The 16,312-nt window shown below is 44.3% G+C and overlaps 1 protein-coding gene across 1 annotated transcript; it reads right to left on the bottom strand.

Moving 5' to 3' along the window:
- Nucleotides 1–3,605: 3,605 nt before the first annotated feature.
- FUCA1 (alpha-L-fucosidase 1) lies at nucleotides 3,606–16,146 on the bottom strand. Its single transcript, XM_032228011.1, has 8 exons — nucleotides 15,729–16,146; nucleotides 14,293–14,427; nucleotides 14,062–14,199; nucleotides 13,241–13,346; nucleotides 11,079–11,279; nucleotides 9,288–9,478; nucleotides 7,041–7,140; nucleotides 3,606–4,036 (listed from the first exon to the last, which is right to left on the bottom strand). Exons 1-8 carry the CDS (start codon nucleotides 16,103–16,105, stop codon nucleotides 3,896–3,898), a joined length of 1,389 nt encoding a protein of 462 aa, XP_032083902.1. The 5' UTR covers nucleotides 16,106–16,146; the 3' UTR covers nucleotides 3,606–3,895.
- Nucleotides 16,147–16,312: the final 166 nt, after the last annotated feature.

Raw genomic sequence — 16,312 nt, 5'->3', positions numbered from 1 at the left:
CCAGATGAGATTGCCAGTTTCACCTTTGCCCCAAAACAATTTGCTTTTATTCTGTGAGTTCAACTTCCCCCTTCTTTAAAAACTCTACTCAGAAGTGCAAGCCTATGTAGAATTTCTGTAATTACATTATCCTAAATCAAAAAGTGATTACAAGTATGGCTTAGGTACTATGTTAATTGAGAAAGATTACCTTTGATTTTGATTCTTGAAAAGAGGATTAAAATGTAAGGACCTCTTTGTCTCCATTGTCTCTGCGAGTTATAACAGTCCTCTCTTAAAGGATAAAATTTGGAGAGGGAGGTAAAATATTTCTGGTGGCACATATTTTGTCTTTCAACTAAACATTTAATTCTATTGCACATGATTTAATGGAAAGTCAGGCAAAATCCGTCTTTCAGTTGAAAGGCCTTTTAGAGGTAACTTTACAAAAATGTGTGCTCCTGCAGAAGTTTTAATATGATCCCAAAAAGCATGCTAATGATCTTGCCAAAAGTAATATCTCTACTCAAATTTGTTCCAAGGATTGCTGCACCATGAAGTGGGACCAATGCAACCATTTATATGTATTTCAATATTTATTTATTAAAAAAAAAAACATTTAAAAGCCGATAGGAAAAAAAAGGCACCATGGTTGATATATTACAGAAATCTGTATTAGAATCATCTCTTGAAACCTTACCTAGTAGTCCTTGACTTACAGCCACAATTGAGCCTAAAAATTTATGTTGTTAACTGAGACATTTGTTAAGTGAATTTTGCCCTATTTTACAACATTTCTTGTCTCAGTTGTTAAGTGAATCGCTGCAGTTGATAAATTAGTAACCCAATTATTAACTGAATCTGGCTTCCCCATTGACTGCTTTTCAGGAAGTCGCAAAAGGTAATCGCACCACCTTGGGACCCTTCAACCGTCATAAATATGAACCAGTTGCCAAACATCTGAATTCTGATCACGTGCTCAATGGGGATGCTGGAAAGGTTGTAACTGTGGGAAAACAGTCATAAATCACTTTTTCAGTACTGTTGTAAAATTGAATGGTCACTAAACAAACTATTGTAAGTCGAGGACAACCTGTACAGACTACATGTTGCTGTATCCCCACCCCTCCTTAATTTACCAGCATTGATTTAATTTATGCATGCAAAAGGCTATTCTTTTTGGAAATTTGATTCTAGCCTATTTTGCCCACTTTCTCATTCTCTGTCTTATCTGACCATTGGTGAGACACGTTCATGGAATGGGAAGGGGATGTTCTCAGAATTGCAAAATGCCAGCCACACAATACTTAAAGCTCTTTGTATTGGCAAATTCGTTGCTCCATTCCCTTCTCCTAATGTGGAGAGGTGAAAATATTCAACACACTGCTCCATACCTCTCTCAAGGCCATTGTTCCTGGCAAAACTGTCTGCTATGAACCCAAGCCCAGCTTGATAGCTGTGGTCCTGGCCTCAAGAAAAATAGGAACTATAAAAACTGTCAAAAGACCAGTTTGCAAGAGCATCAGGCCAGCTCCTTGATCCTTACCATCTGGGTTACATTCATTTGCAGGGGGAAAAAAATCAGTTTATTTGAAAAAGGGTGTTATTGGATTTTTTGTCTCACGAGGCTCTCCCCTTGCAGTCTCTAAATGAGAAACATCAGTTTAGACTCGATCTTCTTTCCCAAACAAGGACATGACTGGCTTGTATTTGGAAAACCAGAGCTATCCTTGAGGGATGGAAAGGAAGTGTATTTCCTCTCCAATCTCCTTTATTAAAAACAAATTCAAAAGGGAAGGTAGTAGCAAAGGAAGATTGAATGAGAAGCCCACGAGGGAAGTAGATTTTGTCATAATCAGGCTTGCAAAAATAATTGGCTGAAAGGAGCCTAACGTGTTTCCTTGAAAATAAGACAGGGTCTTATTTTCTTTTGACCCCCCCCCAAATAAGCACTTGGCCTTATTTTCAGGGAGGTCTTATTATTTCTGAAGTGCAGGAGGCCCCTTAACTGCGATCAGCTGATCCAGAAAGGGCCAGAAGTTTTGTCTCTGTTTCTGGCACACTCTTGCCAGCCCTAGCGTTGCTAGGCCTGTCTTTCTTTTTGCGACCGCCACTAAGAGAAGGGGCGCGGGAGCTAGGGATTGAAAGGCCGTTTTGTGTGGATGGCAGGTGCATGTGGGGTGCATGGGGCATGTTCCCCTCCCCCCCAGGAAATGCTGGGGACTGGCTGTGTATGCGGTTAAATATTTTCAGGGGAGGGCTTATAGCGCATGCGCTCAAAAGCCCAATTAGGCTTATTATCCAGAGAGGGCTTATTTTGGGGAAAACAGGGTAGTAAATACGCAATCGTTTCAATTGGATCTTTTGAGCTACCAAATCTTGCAAGGATGACCAACAAAAGACTAGAAAGTATAAGAAATGACTATATCTGTCGCCTCCATAGGTGGAACCAGTAGATGGGATTTTATTTAAAAAATGTATCTTTCATGAAAACAAACACAGCATTAGAGTCAATTCCAGGAGAGTCCTTTCCTTGCCCAATACTGAAATCCCGAAAACAAAACTGTGTGTCATAATACTCTGCTTTCCAAGAATGACATTATTTTTCTTCTCCTCAAGTCATTTCATCATTTCAGTACACCTGGCATATCGTTCTCTATTGCCCCATAATGGGATCTATTATTAGTGGTTTGCTATTAGCAGTCCCAGATCATTGTGTGTTCCCTTCGTCCCCTGATTATTTTGAAGTGTAGCTTCTCTGTTCCCGCCTCAATCAGAACTTCTTTGGACGCTTTTGAAATCACCTTCTGAAGAAACCTCATATAACCTTTTTTCATCCAGGACCTATTGAGCAAAGTAGATTTGTGTTTTTAAGCCATTTTTTCCTGGGGGAAAAAATGGCAACTAAGGTCTTTTCCAAAAACTAAAACTAAGATCATGGCATCCAGCCCTTTCGATTTCTGGCCAATAGATGGGGAAGAAATGGAGATAGTGACAGATTTTATTTTCCTGGGTTCCAAGATCACTGCAGATGGGGACTGCAGCCAAGAAATTAAAAGGCGCTTGTTCCTGGGGAGGAAAGCTATGGCAAATCTAGACAGCATACTAAAAAGCAGAGACATCACCCTGCCAACAGAAGTGTGTATAGTCAAGGCTCTGGTTTTCTCAGTTGCAATGTATGGCTGTGAAAGTTGGACCATAAGAAAGGCTGAGCGCCAAAGAATGGAGGCCTTTGAACTCTGGTGCTGGAGAAGACTCCTGTGAGTCCCTTGGACTGCAAGGAGATCCAACCGGTCAGTCCTAGAGGAGATCAACCCTGACTGCTCTTTAGAAGGCCAGATCCTGAAGAGGAAACTCAAATACTTTGGCCACCTAATGAGAAGGCAGGACTCCCTGAAGAAGAGCCTCATGCTGGGAACGATTGAGGGCAAAAGAAGGAGGAGATGGCAGAGAATGAGGTGGCTGGATGGAGTCACAGAAGCAGTAGGCGTGAGTTTAAATGGACTCCGGAGGATGGTAGAGGACAGGAAGGCCTGGAGGAACATTGTCTTGCTTTGTGGCTGCGATCAGACACGACTTTGCAACTAACAGCAACAAAAGGCCTTTTCCACAGCCGGTTTTGTGCCAGAAAATATAATTCCCCTGAGACATCTTTCTTTCCATTGAAGCAAAGTTTCAAAGTATCATAGTAATATTTTGGCTTTGTGCCTTATATCGAGGTTACCTCCAACTGGATATCTTAATTTACAACCATCCTTTTGAAAATGGTAAGCACAAGGATGGCCAGCCTGGAAATGCTAAAGCCTTCTTTAAGTGAAGCTTCTTTCAGATTTGTTTAGGCTCCCTTAATCACCAGGTTTAAGCATGAGATAAAAAGTACAGTCAGTCATTCTGCGATTCCTTTCCAAATTTCCCATCAGGATACTCCAAGTAGTTTCACGGCCCAGCCGTGCTCGAATGGGAGAAGCCAGCGGTTTTCTGAGGGCAACAAGACCTGCAATTCCTGTTGTGGTGATGACTGCCATTTTAAAGGCTTGGAGAATCCCAACATGGTGATCTGCCAAGGATAAGAAACAAAAGGTAAAAAAAAAACTTCTTTCAGATGAGCTCAGCTGCTAGAGCAGTGTTTCTCAACCTTGGCAACTTGAAGATGTCCGGACTTCAACTCCCAGAATTCCCCAGCCAGCATTCGCTGGCTGGGGAATTCTGGGACTTGAAGTCCAGACATCTTCAAGTTGCCAAGGTTGAGAAACACTGTGCTAGAGACTCTATGCCAGGGGTGTCAAACTCAAGGTCTGGGGATCTAAGTCAATCATGTCTAACTTTTAACAATGGGGAGATGCATTAGGACTTCTCTTAAACGCCAACAGCCATAAAACAGCATCTTTTTCTTTCCCAAGGACAGAACATAATCTAATTGTATCCCTCCACGGTATGTTATGGTAAAGGTTCCCCTCGCACATATGTGCTAGTCATTCCTGACTCTAGGGGGCAGTGCTCATCTCCGCTTCAAAGCCAAAGAGCCAGCACTGTCCAAAGACTCCTCCGTGGTCATGTGGCCGGCATGACTAAATGTCGAAGGCACACGGAACGCTGTTACCTTCCCACCAAAGGTGGTCCCTATTTTTCTACTTGCATTTTTACATGCTTTCACACTGCTAGGTTGGCAGAAGGTGGGACAAGTAACGGGAGCGCACTCCATTACGCGGCGCTAGGGATTCAAACCGCTGAACTGCCGACCTTTCTGATCGACAAGCTCAGCATCTTAGCCACTGAGCCACTGTATCCCTGGATGGTATGTTAGCATTAGACAATTAAAAATGTCTGATCAAAAGGTACACTGCAGTTACAACACAGAAGAACCACCAGAGAAAACAATTTAACAAGGTGAATTCCGCAAGCTGCTAATTTAGTCATTTCATTTCCTGCCTATTACAGGAACAGTCTGGCATCTCTCCAGCTACAGTTGCCCTAGTAAGAAGAGAGCTTCCTCTAATCAATCGAGAAATTGGATTTTCAAGTTCTTACAGTAACTATTGATATAAACCACTTATTTTTAATTAAAAATCTTAGAATATGAATCTAAAATTTGTCAGATTTGGAGAATTTCAACTGTTTTCTTCCATATATATTCTACCTCCTGTAGTAAGATAAAACAGCTGAATCCTACAGGTAGTCCCCAACCTATGACCACAATTGAGCCCCACACTTCTGTTGCTAAGTGAAACATTTGTTGTGAATTTTGCCCCATTTTGCGAGCTTTCTTGTCACACACTGATTAAGTGAATCACTGCAGTTGTTAAGTGAGTGCCATGGTTGTTAAATGAATCTAGTTTTCCCATTGCCTTTGCTTGTCAGAAGGTCGCAAAAGGAGACCCCATGATCCTGGGACACTGCAATCGTCAGAAATGTGAGTCAGTTGCCATGGGGATGCTGCAATGGACGTTAAATGTGAAAAAGAAACATGTCACTTTTTTCAGTGTCAGAGAAGGGGGGACTGGGACGGGGACCAGACCACTCCTTGGGTTAGAGATTCAAAAACTCAGGGTCAGCTTTTATCTTTTGGAGGGGGAAGGTTCTTTTTATTAAAAAAAAAGTGGCTTTTTTCGGTTAGCTACTCCGAGCGACTGATCTCTACCCCTTCCTTCCTCTCACCCCATAACTCCTTCCTTCTTTCCTTCCTTCCCCATAACCTAACCCTCTCTCCCTTCCTTCCCAGGACCATGGATCAGAGACCCCAGGGGAGGAGGAAGTGAGCTCCCGAACCCCAATGCCTTTTTATCTTGTGACACGAGACTCCCTTCCTGAGACCCTAACCTCCCCCCTTTTAAAAAATTTCTCCTGCTCCAGTTCCATTGCTTTCAATAGGTCTGGGGTCAACAGCCCTTCCCCCTCTCCGTGGCTTCCCGCTTCTTCCGCATCTCGGTTATTCCCTGTCCCTATGGAAGGGGAAGCCGAACTGCCCCATTTGGGGTGCTGTTGAATGGTCACTAAAAGAAGTAATGTAAGTCGAAGATTGCCTGTACTAGGTTTCTTGGCTAGCTGAAAGCCAGGAAAATGATAATTGTGGAATGCTGTCTCAACAGAGTTATTTTAAATGGCAAAATAAACTTCCTGTCCATTCAGTAAAATCACATCATCTTTTTCCTGGTGAAAAGAGTCACACGATACTCTGGATTGAACATCCCAAAGGGCTTCAGAGCATGTAATGCCCCAATTGCCAATATCTGCAATGCTTGAAAGCAGCTGCATCTTTTCCCAGGGTGACACAGCAACTGTGGAAAGCAGCCATACGATTCTGGAAAAAGTTGCAACTGATTCAAAAAGGAGCAATAGAATATTTGTAGCTCAGGCTTGAACTCTGTGGTCCTGAGTGTTCTCTAAACCTACTTGAGCTGTGGCTGCGCAGTGGTTAGAGTGCAGTACTGCAGGCTCCTTCTGCTGACTGCCAGCTGTCTGTAATTTGGCAGTACAAATCCCACCAGGCTCAAAGTTGACTCAGCCTTCCATCCTTTCAAGGTCAGTAAAATGAGGACTCAAAATTATTGGGGGCAATATGCAGACTCTTTAAACTGCTTAGAGAGGGCTGTAGAGCACTGTAAAGCGGTATATAAATCTAAGTGCTATTGCTATTTGTTTTGTTGCAGACATTTCATTATCCAATTAGGTAACATCTTCAGTGCGATGCATTAAACAGTTGCAGATAGGTGTTGTATTCATGTCGCAAAGTATTTTCTCAAAATTATTTTTGAAGTGTATTCATTGGTTAAAACCAAAGTTTTATGTTCTGCTTTTTTGGGGGGAAATTATTTGCATTTATCAGCAACTGTTTTGGTTGGGGAGAATGTTGGGTTTGGGGGTATTTTGATGGTATTAACCTTCTTTTAGATACCCTGCAGATTTGGCTTTCCTCTGTGCATAATTTATTGTTATGGGATACTTCTGTGTTGTTGTGGAAAAGAAACTAATCTAGTTTACAAAACAAATTAAGATTTCCCAAAACATCACAATGTGCTACTCTAGGTTATTTCCAAACCGGCTTTATTTTTCATGTTGCTTACTTGAGTACTTGCAGACACAACAGGTGATGAAAGAGTCAGCACACTGTCTTTTGGCCACACCAAGAAAATAGCATAGACTGCCGGTCCCTTTGAAGTGTACCTGGAGAGGAACACAAGGCAAAAACACTTGGAATTGTGGTAAGCAACATGGAAATATTGAAACAGACAAGCCACGAGCCACCTGGAGATAACAGGCCTTTTTCATTTGTGCAACTCCTTTCCTTGATCACTTTGACTGAAGGTGAAGGCCAGAACACTTAGCTTTTCTCACACGCCGGGGCTGGTCAGCCCTGTGTGATGAAACCCTCAGCCTCGCACACCCTCCGAACATGCAAATATTGCATTACAGTCCGTCCTTGTTTTTCAACTGCTGCCGTCAACAACATGGCAGGGGAACTGGCAAAACCTGTGCAAAACTTTCCACAAACTGCCACTGCAAAGAGAGGCTCTTCTAATCTTCTCTTTGTCTTGAGATAACCTCCAAAACTACCCTTCTTTGTTTATAACAGATTAACAGAGTTGGAAGGGACCTCATAGGTCACCTAGTCCAAACTCCCCGCTCAAGCAGGAGACCTTACACCATTTCTGACAAATAAATGGCAGTCCAATCTCTTCTTGAAAGTCTCAAGTGATGAAGCTCCCACAACTTCCAAAGGCAACTTCTGTTGCATGGGTTGATTGTTCTCACTGTCAGAAAGTTCCTCCTTATTTCCAGGATGAATCTCTCCTTGGTCAGTTTCCATTCATTATTCCTTGTCTGGCCTTCAGGTGCTTTGGAAAATAGCTTGACCCCCTCCTCTCTGTGGCAGCCCCTCAAACATTGGAACACTGTTATCATGTCTCTCTGGTCCTTCTCTTCACTAGATTAGCCATGCCCAGTTCCTGCAACCGTTCATCGTATGTTTTAGCCTCCAGTCCTTTAATCATCCTGGTTGCTGTTCTCTGCCCTTTTTCTACATCTTTTTTATAGTGTGGTGACCAAAACTGGATGCAGTACTCTCGGTGTGGTCTTACTAGGGCTTTATAGAGTGGTAATAGTACCTTCCTTGATTTTGATTGTATCCATGTGTCAGTCCTTCACAGCTGGGCTAGAATCAGGGAAGTTTTCATACGATTTTAGGGTTCCGTTTAAAAGGAAGCAGGGGGAAATCAGATTTTGTCTTTGTTTTACAGAATAAAAACAACCCTACCATCTTTCTCTTACCTTCCACAGATCCATCAAAGCTCTAGCAAGTCAACTAAAATAAACAAAGCCTTAAGTTTAATTATCTTTGGACAAGGAGAAGGTACTAGGAGAGTCCTTTGAACAGCAGTTGCAAAAGGCTGTAATCTAGCCACGTCCTGTACACTAAAGTCCAAAGTAGCACAAAGCAGTGAAAGAGCCAATTTTGAAAACAAATATTCATAGACTGTGAACAGTAAAGGAGGGGAGGGGGCTCTAATGCTCAGTCAAGTGAATTTATACTAGTTATCTCTATTTAACCAGATTTTTTCCCCTGCATCTTCAAAGTGAAGCATCACATGTAGCTTCTTGCAAAAGTTGCTGTCTACCACCTCAGTAAAAATAATACATGTTTAAACCTTAACTGGGGAGCTTGATGACTATTCTTTCAGCTATTTTTCTGAATGTTCCTGTTGTTGTTAGCTGTGAAGTTGTGTCTGACCCATCACGCCCCCATGGACAACGTTCCTCCAGGCCTTCCTGTCCTCTACCAAAGTTGTAAAAATGGGGCAAAATTCATCTAATAACTGTCTTACTTAGCCCTGGAAATCCTGGGCCCCATTGTGGTCATAAGTCAAGGACTACCTGCAATGCCAAATGTTTGCTCATAGAAGTGTTAGAAACAATGCAATTCAACCTAGAAATAAGGAGGAACTTTCTGACAGTGAGAACAATCAACCAATGGTACAGAAGTTGCCTTTGGAAGTTGTGGGGGCTTCATCACTTGAGACTTTCAAGAAGAGATTGGAGTGCCACTTGTCAGAAATGGTGTAGGGCAGTGTTTCTCAACCTTGGCCACTTGAAGATGTCTGGACTTCAATTCCCAGAATTCCCCAGCCAGCATTCGCTGGCTGGGGAATTCTGGGAATTGAAGTCCAGACATCTTCAAGTGGCCAAGGTTGAGAAACACTGGTGTAGGGTCTCCTGCTTGGGAGTGGGGTTGTACTAGATGACCTACAAGGTCCCTTCCAACTCTGTCATTCTGTTCTGTTCAAAGCAGCCTCTCTCAAACAACTTTGCCTTACCAGGTCTCCTCACTGCGGTTCTCCTTCTGCGTCCGCCAAGGCTTGGATTCATATATGGCCTCCCCGTTCACCTTCAGCCACAGGCCAAGGGCCCGGAGCCTCTCTTGGAAAATTGGAGCAATCTGTCCTTCTTTGGTGGGCCCCACATTGAGAAGATAATTTCCTCCGTAACTGACAGTATGCACCAGTTGCTATGGCGAAAAGTAGAAAGGGAACGAAAATGTATTTTAAACCCTTTACAACAACACATTCCGGGCTTTTGAAAACATTGGGTATGCTGCCATGAAAGCATCTGCATATCTCAGAACTTCTGCCAAGGTATTTAAATATGTACCATATTTTTTGGAGTATAAGACACACCAAGGTTTTCAAGAGGCAAATAAAAAAAAGTTTTTGCACTCTGCAAACCTCCCCAAAATGGCCCGTTTTTTTGCGAAAACGGGCCTGTTTCCCCCCTCCTCCAAAAAAAAGAGGCATTTTTCAACCTTTAGGGGGCTTGCAGAGTGCTCCTGGGAGGTGGGCCCCCCAAAACGAGCAAAAAATGCCCAATTTTTCGTGAAAACGGGCCCCTTTTTGTCAAAAAAATTGCATGCATAGCCTTTAGGAAGCTTATAGAGTACTCCTGGGGGCTGGAGGGGGCAAAATTGAGCAAAAAAGGCCTTGACTTACAACAATTCGTTTAGTGACCGTTCAATGTTAGAATGGCACTGAAAAAAGTGAGCTATGACCGTTTTTCACAGTCATGGCTTTTCCAGCCTCCCTCTGATCATGTGATCAAGATTCAGAAACTTGGCAATTGACTCAAATTTATGACCGTTGCTGTGTCCCAGGATCACGTGATCACCTTTTGTGACCTTCTGACAGTCAATGGGGAAGCCAGATTCACTTAATAACCGGGTTACTAACTTATCAAGGGAGGCGGTGGCTCAGTGGCTAAGATGTTGAGCTTGTCGATCAGAAAGGTTGGCGGTTCGAATCCCTAACGCCCCTGAGCTGAGCTAAGGTGCCTTTAACCTTTTTCAGGGAAGCTGCAGCCTGTGCAGCAAAGAAAAGCAGCTTAGGAAGAGAGAGCTTGTCCAAGCAGTTTCCCTCTCTCCTCTGCATGGCAGGAAATTCTATGAAGGGGACAAAGAAGAAAATACAAAAAAATACAACCCTAACCTTAACCCAGAGGTGCACAAAATAATACACCATCTCTGTTGCTATGGTGCGGTGGCTAAGACACTGAGCTTGTCAATCAAAAGGTTCGGCAGTTCGAATCCCTAGCATCGCGTAATGGAGTGAGGTCCCGTTACTTGTCACAGCTTCTGCTTGTCCCTAGCAGTTCAAAAGTATGTGAAAATGCAAGTAGAAAAATAGGGACCACCTTTGGTGGGAATGGAACAGCGTTCCGTGTGCCTTTGGCATTTAGTCATGCTGGCCACATGACCACTGAGATGTCTTCAGACAGCGCTAGCTCTTTGGGTTTGAAACAGAGATGAGCACCGCCCCCTAGAGTTGGGAATGACTAGCACATATGTGCGAGGGGAACCTTTACCTTTACCTTGCTAACTTATCAAAGTGATTCACTTAACTACTGAGTCAAGAAAGGTCATAAAATGGGGCAAAATTCCCTTAACAAATGTCTCGCTTAGCAACATAAATTTTGGGCTCAATTGTGGCCATAAGTTGAGGACTGCCTGTATGTAAGTCTAAGAGTGTTAATGGCATTGTTGCAGCTCCAGCAACTCTTTGTAGGTTCCAGTGAACTGGGCATCCCCACAGCCTCTGCTTATCCTTCCCGGGGCTTACCTGAATAATGGTGAACTCATTCATGATGTCAAAAACTTGCATGTTGCTGCGATATCCCCATGACCTTATGTCAAGAGAGGTGCACATCTCCCACTTGTGGTCTAGAAGAGAGCTGGGCTCGAATTTATCCTGGCAGTTGTAGTAGCCCCCATGTTTGCAGGAGCAATTGGCGCCCCATCGATCGTTCACCACCACGGTATCCTGGAAAGAGAAATCCAGAAGGAACCTTGGAAGTTGGTGGGTTGCATTGCTGTCTTTTAAAGGCTTTGGGGCAGCCCTTGCCAGCAACCTCCAAAGTGGGCTGACTCACACAATGTTATTCCGTCTGAGCTCTTCAACTGTGGATAGATCCGTCCAAATCAAGGGAAAGCATCCCTTGGGATGGGAGGGAAGCGTCCTACAAATATCAATCAAATGCAATTCTCAGAAGCCCCCGTCAGCTTGGTTAGGGATTCTGAAAATCCCAGTTCATCTACATTAATTTTTTCTCAATCTTAGCAACTTTAAGAGGGGAGGACAGAAATGCTGGCTGGGGAATTCTGGGAATCGAAATCCACAATCTTATAGTTGCCAAGGTTGAAAAAACACTGATCTACTTCTTGAGGGCTACAGGATGCCTAGCCCAGAATCTCTGTTTTCAAATTTGTGTCAGAAGGCAAGAATTAGGGATGGTTTGTAGCTATCTTCAGGGCGACGCGGTGGCTCAGTGGCTAAGATGCTGAGCTTATCAATTGGAAGGTCGGCAGTTCAGTGGTTCAAATCCCTAGCGCTGCATAACGGAGTGACCTCCCGTTACTTGTCCCAGCTTCTGCCAACCCAGAAGTTCGAAAGCATGTAAAAATGCAAGTAGAAAAATAGGAACCACCTTTGCTGGGAAGGTAACAGTGTTCTGTGTGCCTTCGGCATTTAGTCATGCCGGCCACATGACCATGGAGACGTCTTCGGACAGTGCTGATTCTTTGGCTTTGTAACAGAGATGAGCACTGCACCCTAGAGTCAGGAACGACTAGCACATATGTATGAGGGGAACCTTTATTCCTCCCTTCAGAGAGGTAGCAACTTACAGAAGGGAAAGTAAAAGGATGTCTACAAAACAAAGAACATGCTTTATTTTGATCCCAGAACAAAACAAATCCAGTGAAAGTTTTCTGTACATGGGGCCACATGTGCTATACCTAGCCAGACAAAAGCCTTTGAAACAGGGAATGTAGCTACTTTAATGCTGCAAAGTTGGTGCTCGAATGTACCAACTCACTTGGCAAGGCACCCGTTTTAAGTAGAATGCATAGCTCTAATTAACCAATATTACAAATAATTTATATTGCCAAGATACTAAGAATTGCTGCAGGCTAACTTAGATGACTTATCTTAGACACAATTAGTTCTGCATGCTAATGTTAATCATACAGATTAACTAAGATTTCCTTTGCTTTCCTATCTAAATATTAAGCAGTACTATAATATATCTCCAAAGAGCCTCATGATTTGACTGAGAGCAAAGGCACAAGAATAGGCCAACTGGTGCAACACCTCCAGGCTGCACTTCAAGGTTGGTTCTTGATGCTGATAGCACCGCCCATCGCTCTCCTCTACAGTCTTAAACTTTCTACACATGGCGTTGGAACTACTAAGTGTAGCTAGGTTTCATTTCTTTGTAATATGTTGGATAGGAATTTTTTGCATTTCTTATTTCCTGAGGTGCCCATGCCAGTGGTGGGATTCAAATCGGTTCTGTGGGCGTGGCTTGATTGGCTTGGCATGGTGGACGTGGCAGGGGAAGGATACTGTAAAATCTCCATTCCCACCCCACTCCAGGGGAAGGTTACTGTAAATCAGCTGGGACTTGGGAGGCAGAGAATAGATAGGGGCGAGGCCAGCCAGAAGTGGCATTTACTGGCTTTCCGAACTACTCAAAATTTCAGCTACCAGTTCTCAAGAACTGGTCAGAACCTATTGAATACCATCTCTGGCCCAACCTATAAACCCTCCAGTGACACCAGGTTACCTCTCCCCGCAGGACCAGGAAAACAAGGCCAAAGCTTCATTTCGGATGTAATCAGGTGCAAAGGACCCAAGTATCAGAAGTCATTTTAATGGTTCCCTCTTAGTTTAAGCAAACAGGAGAAGAGCCTCCAGGTCTAAACAGCTGCAAAGGCAGATACCTTAACTGGGCTATCATTGTATAGCCAGGCAAGGAAGGAAGTTGAATTCCAATATGTATCTGGAGCTTCCCAATCGCCATCCGACCAAATAAGGTCCGGCTTGTACCTAAACAGACAAGTGATAAAATCAAAAGATTTTAACGGCTGCATTCTTGACTTATGACCACAATTCCTGTTGCTAGGCGAGAGATTTGTTAAATGATTTCTGCCCCATTTTATGACTTTTCTTGCCACGGTTATTAAGTGAATCATTGCAGTTGTTAAATTACTAACACAGTTGCTAAGTGAATCTTGTTGATAGGTTGCAAAAGGTGATCACATGACCCGGAACACTGCAACCATCAGAAATACGAGCCCATTGCCAAGCGGCCAATGGTGGCGCAGTGGTTAAATGCAGCACTGCAGGCTACTGCTAGATCAGCAGGTCAGCGGTTCAAATCTCACCGGCTCAGGGTTGACTCAGCCTTCCATCCTTCCGAGGTGGGTAAAATGAGGACCCAGATTGTTGGGGGCAATATGCTGACTCTCTGTAAACCGCTTAGAGAGGCCTGAAAGGCCTATGAAGCGGTATATAAGTCCACTGCTATTGCTATCATGGGGATGCTGCCATGAAGGTAAGTGTGAAAAACGATTGTGTCACTTTTTCAGTGCTATTGTAACTTCAACACACTGTTGAAGACTACTTGTTTTGGATTGTGAGAGGAGGTGTGTGTATGTGTGTTATGCATGCATCACTGACCTATATAAACAGAAGAGGAATCTACAACCTGAGCTACGAATATTCTCTACTATTTCACAGTCCAAAAATGTTCAGCTCTTACCTTAAAACAAGTTCATAGAGTTCTGGAAGAGTCTTCTCAGAGACAAAAAACTGGCTCTTGAAGCTATTTTTTTTGTCCAGTAAATACAATGGATGAAACCATTCAAAAAGGGAGTGATACAGTCCAAAGGATATGTTTCTAAGATTAAACAAAATAAAAGTGATTAGCTGATTAGTAAACCTGCTTTTTTTCTGCATCATCCTGACTCCCCCTTTAAAATCGGACAGCTACCTTTTTCGGACAGCCTCTCCCAATTCACCAACCAGGTCACGGTGGGGACCAGTATCCACTGAATTCCAATTCCAGGATGCTTTCGACCCCCAGTTGGTGAAGCCTTCATGATGCTTAGAGGTAAACACCACATACCTGTAGGAACCAAAAACAAAACATTAGAAGGAACTTCATCCTCTTTTGACATTTGTGTTTAGCATTTATAAGGTGAATGTGGGAAAAGAAATAAGTTAAAAACGTGAATATGATTAAGGATATACCAAAAATATGGAATGCTGAGGGTTTTTAGCCTGGTGTACTCCACCCTATTGAGTTACACCAGATGTAGAGACCTTTGCAAAACCTTATTCTGTACAGAATCATTGATGCTTGGGAATAGATATTATTTTACGGCTATTATATCATTATATCTATTCCTGTCCTGTTGGAACATTCCAATGCAGGAGGTGAGATCTGTTTGCATTCTTCTGCCATTCCAAAAAGGTTTTGCTAGCTGGTTTGGGGCAGCGATGGGGATATTGGAATGCTTTCCAGTCTTGTAGCTTTTTCTCTACTAGCGTTTGTAGGAATCTGAAATTAACATTTTCTGTATTTTTGTCTCATTGTTCTGACAGCTTTCTCACATTGCACGTCCTGCTGGTTTACCAATTTCCTTGCAATTTTGTTTTCAGGTATTTTTACTACCTATCACCTTTATATATAATTTGTTTGTTTCCCCGAGACTGGTGGGGACACCCTCCCTCTCTCTTGGTTAGCTAGCTGTATCAAGCCTGGGAACACAGCCTATGTTTGTTGTTGTTCTTGTTAGTTGCAAAGTCGTGTCTGACCCATCGCAACCCCATGGACAATGTTCCTCCAGGCCTTCCTGCCCTCTATCATCCACTGGAGTTCACTGAAGCTCATGCCAACTGCTTCAGTGACTCCATCCAGCCACTTCATTCTCTGTCCTCCCTTTCTTCTTTTGCCCTCAATCTTTCCCAGCATGAGGCTCTTCTCCAGGGAGCCCTTCCTTCTCATTAGGTGGCCAAAGAATTTAAGTTTCCTCTTCAGAATTTGGCCTTCTAAAGAGCAGTCAGAGTTGATCTCCTCTAGGATTGCCTTGCAGTCCAAGGGACTTGCAGGAGTCTTCTCCAGCACCAGAGTTCAAAGGCCTCCATTTCCTCAAACATCCTATGTTAAATATAGCTAAATAGGCTATGTTATTGGTTGCTCTTGTTCTTTTTTCTTTGGGACTTTGAAGCCTTATTTTTAGACCAGAAACTAAATATAACAGCAGCAGCAGCAGCGATATCGTCTGCGGCAGGCGTTGGGATGATTCCCTCTCCTATCCCTCAGTCCCCCGAGGATCCCGCGGCCGGGAATGATGGGAGGTGGGATCCGGCTCGGGGCAGGCACCAGCTACTACCCCAGGGGCTGGCGGGGGGTTGGGGGCTGACCTGGCCCCGGCGTCCTGGAAGAGCTGCGCCCACTCCTCTGGCTGGAAGTCGACGGCGGAGAAGCGCGGGGCGAAGTCGGCGTAGGAGGTGCCCGGAGGGAAGTGCCGGCGGACGAAGCTCTCGTAGCCGGGCTGGAGCTCGCCCTTCCAGTGCCACCAGAACCACTCCGAGCCCCAGGCGGGCACCGAGAAGACCCCCCAGTGCACGAAGACCCCGACCTTGGCCGCGTCGAACCAGCCAGGCAGGGGGCGCGCATCCAGGCTGGGCCACTCGGGGGAGTAGCGCGGCCCCGCGGAGTTCCGCGTTAAAGCCCCGCGGCAAGAGAAGAAGAGCAGCAGCAGCAGCGGCTGCAGCAGCCGAAGCCCTTCGGCAGCCATCGCGCCCGCTCGGTGGCCACGCCCACCGCCATTGGCCGCTGCCTGGCCAATAGGAGGGCAACTGCGCGGGCGGGGAAGGAGGGGCGCGCCGGGGAGGACCATGTGATGCAGCTGTGGGCTGCGCCTCCCCCCCTTTTCTTTTCGCAATGGCAAATGCAGATGAACAGAGTTGGAAAGGGACCTTGTAGGTCATCTAGTCCAACCCCC

Source organism: Thamnophis elegans, chromosome 12 (genome assembly GCF_009769535.1).
Source record: "Thamnophis elegans isolate rThaEle1 chromosome 12, rThaEle1.pri, whole genome shotgun sequence".
In the NCBI taxonomy this organism is placed as follows: domain Eukaryota; kingdom Metazoa; phylum Chordata; class Lepidosauria; order Squamata; family Colubridae; genus Thamnophis; species Thamnophis elegans.
The sequence above is the reverse complement of the archived record's forward strand: the minus strand, read 5'-3'. Positions and strand labels throughout refer to the sequence as shown.

Coding starts and splice junctions, on each gene's coding strand:
- FUCA1 (XM_032228011.1), bottom strand. CDS start 16,105: ATGGCTGCCGAAGGGCTTCGGCTGCTGCAGCCGCTGCTGCTGCTGCTC. Junction 14,200..14,292: donor GGAGAGGCTGTCCGAAAAAG/GTAGCTGTCCGA, acceptor GTTTAATCTTAG/AAACATATCCTTTGGACTGT. Junction 13,347..14,061: donor CTCTATGAACTTGTTTTAAG/GTAAGAGCTGAA, acceptor TTGTCTGTTTAG/GTACAAGCCGGACCTTATTT.